This window comes from Panicum hallii, chromosome 1 (genome assembly GCF_002211085.1).
Source record: "Panicum hallii strain FIL2 chromosome 1, PHallii_v3.1, whole genome shotgun sequence".
Classification (NCBI taxonomy): domain Eukaryota; kingdom Viridiplantae; phylum Streptophyta; class Magnoliopsida; order Poales; family Poaceae; genus Panicum; species Panicum hallii.
This window is the reverse complement of record NC_038042.1, coordinates 48,089,118-48,095,587: the sequence shown is the minus strand read 5'-3', so window position 1 is coordinate 48,095,587 and position 6,470 is coordinate 48,089,118. Positions and strand designations below refer to the sequence as shown.

General features: G+C 59.7%; 1 protein-coding gene across 1 annotated transcript; it reads left to right on the top strand.

The window, feature by feature from the left end:
* Positions 1 to 2,796: 2,796 nt before the first annotated feature.
* On the top strand, positions 2,797 to 6,470 carry LOC112894941 (protein NRT1/ PTR FAMILY 6.4). The gene is made up of 4 exons (XM_025962796.1): positions 2,797 to 3,041; positions 3,140 to 3,484; positions 3,598 to 4,148; positions 5,340 to 6,470. Exons 1-4 carry the CDS (start codon positions 3,039 to 3,041, stop codon positions 6,265 to 6,267), a joined length of 1,827 nt encoding a protein of 608 aa, XP_025818581.1. The 5' UTR covers positions 2,797 to 3,038; the 3' UTR covers positions 6,268 to 6,470.

Below are 6,470 nucleotides of genomic sequence, written 5' to 3'. Positions count from 1 at the left end.
AGTTTTGACTTTCATTTTCCAATTCTACCAGACATATCCAAAAACGAATTTCAACCTCTAGAAGGTAGCTAGGACGAGAAGATCCACTCACGCCAATCGAATAGTGCAAGGTTCTTGCAGAAAGAAGCATGGGACTCTTCAAGACTTCAATCACGTTTGAGCGGAGCCTCACTCGAGTGACCCATACATATACTTTCATCGTAGTTCCATTCTACACACACTACTTATCCGAACGGATTTCATCATCCCGAAGGTGGCCCGGAGCAGAAGATATATACGATCAAGTAGGCTATCGAGGATGGGCCAAATCAACCAACAAAAGAGGCATATCCGTGGCTCATTCGAAGACTTCGTCCAACCCGAGTTTGACTCCCTCTCCTCGACTCCATCACACTGATTACACATGCCCTGCATGCCAATTGCCGCACCCCTATCCTATTCCAAAAGCGGAAGCAGGCTTATCGGCATGTCCCGACCTCATCATGCAGGGATTTCTAGATGCGGTAATGCGTGTGTCCATGTGCGTCAGAATATTCAGGGACGCACACCATGATCGTCAGGGCCTTTCTTTCTTTCTGACCTTCATCAAGACAAACAATGGATGGGAGCAACCGGAAAAGGTGTGGAGACAGGAGGTGTTGGAAGGTAGAGAGCGATCGTCCCCCCCAGACGGCCAGACCTGCTGGCAGGCGTACAAGTGTGCAAGAGCCAAGACCTGTCACACCCGTTTCTGCTCCGCTGTATCCTCACCGAAAAGGGCGAGATCCTGGTGAAATAATAAAGGGATATATGCAAACCTGATCTTTTTTTCCGGAATAGAAAATGGTCGTTCTTATCATGAGCTGATATTTTAAGGCTCTCTGCATGAAGCTGAAGGCTGGCTGCTTTCAGTGGTTGCTGCTGCTGCTGCCTGTAAACATCCAGAATGCAGACACGGGAATGCCCCCACGTGTAGCTCGTTTCTGCGACGTTGCCATCGCAGGCCGCGCCGTCTACTCGTCTTGCAGCAGAGACACGTGTCAGAGTGGGGATATCTTCCGGGAAACGTACTAGCAGTAGTAGTCGGAGACACGTCGGCCGAAACAGGGTGGTCACTGTGTGGAGTCCGCGTGTGGGATCACTGCAGCTGCACGCGGACACGATCGTGCTGTGCATCCATGCGCAGAGAGATGGGAAGGAAAACCGCGGCCAAACAGGGCTCGTTTTTTTTGCTGCCGAACGGAAGCTCAGCGACCTGGCGGCATCCTTTCGGGTAATGCCGCGTGTGAAGAGCGTTTCAGTCGTGCTAGTGCTACCTAGAACGCACGACAATGAGAGTGGTGTCCTTGGAACTTTTCATTTTCCCGACTCTACTTCCTTTCTTATTGGGACAATAATCCCCCATCATAATCACGGAGTTGCACAGGTAGGGAAGAACAGACTTGTCGAGAACACAAGGTGGAAGGCAAATTCGAGGCGCAACGATTTGCAGCAACACATGGCGATGAAGGAAAGTGAATCCTGCTCCGCCACGCAAATTTGAGACGAGCAGACGGACGGCTCAACGTTTGTCTACTCGGCTCGGTGGTCGCCGTTCACCTGCAGCGCCACGTCAGCGCGCGAGCCCCAGGGGCCACACTTTCCCGTTCGCCGTAGCTGACTCCATCCACCGCGTGGGGGGGGGAGAGCTCCTCCTCGCCTGCCGGACGGACGGAGCCGCGTCCACGTCGCCGATGAGGGGTCCCGCCGCCAGCCGGGGGGGGCCACGGCCAACCGCGGCGCGACACGTCGGCGCCGACGGCGGCAGTTTCGGACGCGACCGGGCTCTGGGCGGCTGCGGCGCTGCCGTCCCAGCATTCCGCGGGGGCGGCGCGCGGCGGGGAGGATTCATTTGCGTGGCCGCGCGCGGACACGTCGACGACGGGCGGCCCGCGGTGGCCGCGCCGCGCGCCGTCGCCGTCGCCGCTGCCTTGGCCCACGTGAGGGAGCGGCGCCGCGCCCCTGTCCTCCTGGTCACCCGAATCTTCTGCGCCGTAATGCGCGTGTGGGCAAACGTGATGCCGACGGTGGAGGTGCGCATGGGTGAGGAGACAATAGTGCATGTGTATCTCCTTTTGGAAACTATCAAGCCACAGATAGATACATACACCATCATAGTAGGATTTACTTATTCATCAGTTAATCAGCAACGGATGGCCGGGCAGCTTATCATTTAGGTTTTGTGCCGTGTCTTGTCTTCCATTGATGGCGAGACATCAACGGCCAAGGATAAAGATGAAGCAAGTGTCATGTCCCTCCGCTTGATGAGCCAAAACAATTAGCCAAATCAAGAAATAATCCGCCTTTTAACAAGACGCATGGCACGTCTTGTTCCAGTACAGCATCGTGAACGAAAATCGTTATGCCTAGACACATAAGACTTCAGTGAAGCTACCGTTGGGTAACATGGGGCTAGAATTAGACGTGACTAGATGGCTTCCGAGGCCGACAATGCGTAGAGATAGCGACCGAAACCAAACCATACCCTTGCCGGAAACGAGCATACGCGCAGAGGATCCGCAGCTGCAATCATTGGCGGAGAATTCCCCTTGGCCACGTCCCACGTACCGGAGATTTTGCCCGGGCCGCCGTCCGCCACAGAACCCGCCAGGTCACCGCCGCCGCCCCGCCTACTTGTCCGCTCCCGCTGGCCGAACGCGCGGGCAGCACAGTTCCTCCCGTCCTCAGCTCGCTGCCTGCGCCGTACGTGATCATCTTCACCTTGGCCACCTCACGCTACCCAAATGCAGTTGGGGGGGTGGGGTGGGAGGTAAGAAAAGAAAAGAAAAACGCATCCCGAGCAGTGCAGCAGCAGCCACCCCTCCTCTGGTGGTGGTGGATGCCCGCCCTATAAATCCTCTCCCCGGCCTCATCCTCTTCGGCAAGCTCGCAGCACAAACGTTCCTCTCCTGCTCGTCCTCTGTTGCTTGCAGCCCTGCACTTGCCACAGCTCACAACGCAAGCTTAACAGAGGCAGCTGCAGCCTGCAGGAGTCTCAGCACAGCGCCACCGCGCCAGCAATGGTAACGACTTTCATGCACGCTCTTATGGCCGGTCTCGTGTTTCAATTCGAGCGTGTTGGTCGGTTCTGATGTGTGTACAACAACGTGCGTGTGTTCAGGTTTCTGCCGGGGGCCATGGCGGCGGGCACGGAGGCGACGGCGACGAAGGGCAGGCCGTGGACTTCCGGGGCAACCCGGCGGACAAGTCCCGGACCGGCGGGTGGCTCGGCGCCGGGCTGATCCTGGGCACGGAGCTGGCGGAGCGCGTGTGCGTGATGGGCATCTCGATGAACCTGGTGACGTACCTCGTCGGCGAGCTGCACCTCTCCAACTCCAGGTCCGCCAACGTCGTCACCAACTTCATGGGCACGCTCAACCTGCTCGCGCTCGTCGGCGGCTTCCTCGCCGACGCCAAGCTCGGCCGCTACCTCACCATCGCCATCTCCGCCACCATCGCCGCCACCGTACGTCCCCGCAGCCACCCAAACAATAATCTTACTACTTACTAGTCATCACGACGAGAACATGCACTGCACGGCCGGCGGTTTCTGACACAGAGAGATGCTGACTGACGCAGGGCGTGAGCTTGCTGACGGTGGACACGACGGTGCCGAGCATGCGTCCGCCGCCGTGCGCCGACGCCCGCGGCCCGCGCGGGCACGAGTGCGTCCCGGCCAGCGGCGGGCAGCTGGCGCTGCTGTACGCGGCGCTGTACACGATCGCGGCGGGGGCCGGGGGGCTCAAGGCGAACGTGTCCGGGTTCGGGTCGGACCAGTTCGACGGGAGCGACCCGCGGGAGGAGCGCGCCATGGTGTTCTTCTTCAACCGCTTCTACTTCTGCGTCAGCCTGGGGTCGCTGTTCGCGGTGACCGTGCTGGTGTACGTGCAGGACCACGTGGGCCGCGGCTGGGGCTACGGCGTCTCCGCCGCGGCCATGCTGCTCGCCGTCGCGGTGCTCGTCGCTGGCACGACCAGGTACCGGTACCGCCGGCCGCAGGGCAGCCCGCTGACGGTGATCGGGCGGGTGCTCGCAGCGGCCTGGAGGAAGCGGCGCCTGCCGCTCCCCGCCGACGCCGCCGAGCTCCACGGGTTCCACGCCGCCAAGGTCGCCCACACTGACAGGCTCAGGTAAGCAGCGCAACGCAACCAACACATCCTCGATCCCTTTCTCCCTTCTTGCGGCGACGATGTCCTTGTCTTGGCAGCTAGCAAGTGATCGATCGAGATGCGCATCGCGGCGGCTGACGCTCGTGTTAGGCTCGGTGATGCTGTCTTAGCAAGCGATATGATGCATCCATCACACGTGCTGTGTTAGGTTGAAGTGAACCGGTCAGCGCAGTGGTAGTAGCTCAATCGAAGCGAATAAAAACCTTACCGTTGGGTTGGGATGCATGCCTCGCTGTCGCTGGCTGCATCATGAACACAGCAAGGACAATGATAAAACCGGCCATGGAAGTTTTCTGTGGCATGATCATGTGCTTTTGGTACGAGCTATAGTACAGTTGCAGGCTTGCAGCTTGCGTGCGTGTGGCTGCCGATCTCGTCCAGGTCGCTGCTGCGTCATTTGCATCTTTTCATTTCAAGAAAAATAGGGCATGGCTCTGAGCCTTCACCTTCACCTTCACCTTCACGTCGTGGTTGGAGCCCCAGCCACATGGAGTTTCCGCGGCTACATTGACCCTGCTCGTCGTCGACGCGATCGGATCCGAGAGCAAGGAAGTGTAGGCAAGGCATGGCTCAGAGCGAGTTTGGCAAGTCGATTCTTAGTCCGAGCACATGCCACTTGTCTTGCCGCTCGTGCCAGTGTCACGGCTGGGATGGACAGGGAGAAGCTGGAACCGGTAGCGAAAGAGCCCACGACGGTTGCCAGCATAGCACGCAAAAAGCTCCGAAATAGAGCAACAGAGCCTCATGCCGTCACGCGCGATTGATACCAAGATTTTTTTTTTTGAAAACAAGAAGAGATCTACTAGACAGGTAGCAGACGTGCTGCGTGAGCCTGCCTTGTTGCACTGTTTCGGCTGAGTCTCTTGAGACCGACGTGGTGCCGGTTCCGGCCTGTCGAGTCGTGACAACACGCGCGGGGGTGTGTGGGTCACGCACACACCCGGACTGCAATCAGTGCGGGCACTGTTGTGTAGCGGATGAATGGTCGCATCGGTGCGCCGCGCCGTGCACCGGCCTAATGATGTAACGACATGTACTGTGTCGATCGTGTACTCGTGTCAGTCTATCACGTGTGTGTACGTGTATGATGTCTTGTATGTACGTGCTCGATCGGCAGCTGATCGGTTTTTGTACCGTGCGTGGACGATGCAGGTGCCTTGACAAGGCGGCGATCGTGGAGGCGGACCTGTCCGCCGCGACGGCGGAGAAGGGGCCGGCGGCACCGGCGGTGGCGTCGACGGTGACGGAGGTGGAGGAGGTGAAGATGGTGGTGAAGCTGCTGCCCATCTGGTCCACGTGCATCCTCTTCTGGACGGTCTACTCCCAGATGACCACCTTCTCCGTGGAGCAGGCCACGCGCATGGACCGCCGCCTCCGCCCGGGCGCCAGCTCCGGGTTCACCGTCCCGGCGGGGTCCTTCTCCGTGTTCCTCTTCGTCTCCATCCTGCTCTTCACCTCCCTCAACGAGCGCCTCCTGGTGCCGCTGGCCGCCCGCCTCACGGGCCGCCCGCAGGGGCTCACCTCGCTGCAGCGCGTGGGCGCCGGGCTCGTCCTCTCCGTCGCCGCCATGGCCGTCGCGGCTCTCGTCGAGCGGAAGCGCCGCGAAGCGTCCGTCGGAGAGGGCCACGTCGCCATCAGCGCGTTCTGGCTCGTGCCGCAGTTCTTCCTGGTGGGCGCCGGGGAGGCGTTCGCGTACGTGGGGCAGCTGGAGTTCTTCATCCGCGAGGCGCCCGAGCGGATGAAGTCCATGAGCACGGGCCTCTTCCTGGTGACGCTCGCCATGGGGTTCTTCCTCAGCAGCTTCCTCGTCTTCGCCGTCGACGGCGCCACGCGGGGCGCGTGGATCCGGAACAACCTGGACCGCGGGAGGCTGGACCTCTTCTACTGGATGCTGGCCGTGCTCGGCGTCGCCAACTTCGCCGTGTTCCTCGTCTTCGCCAGGCGACACCAGTACAAGCCCAGCGCCGTGCCGGCCGCGGTGGCGCCCGCCGGCAGTCCGGCGGACAGCGCCGGCTCCGGGGAGAAGGAGATGGACGACTTCGTCGCGGTCAAAGAGGCCGTGGAAGGGGTGGACGTGTAGTAGGACCACGCTGCATAGGGCATGCATGTCAGACTCAGAAGAACTGAGCGGTGTGTACGAGTGGTGGTGTAGTATGTGCTTTCGCTTTTGGGTAGTGTACGGCAAATTTTTCTTTCGCTTTTCTCAGCTTGCTGCTTCGGCCTGCCCTCCTGTAAATAACTATGGAGACATACGAATTGAGGCCATGTTTTGTTTCGTATCAA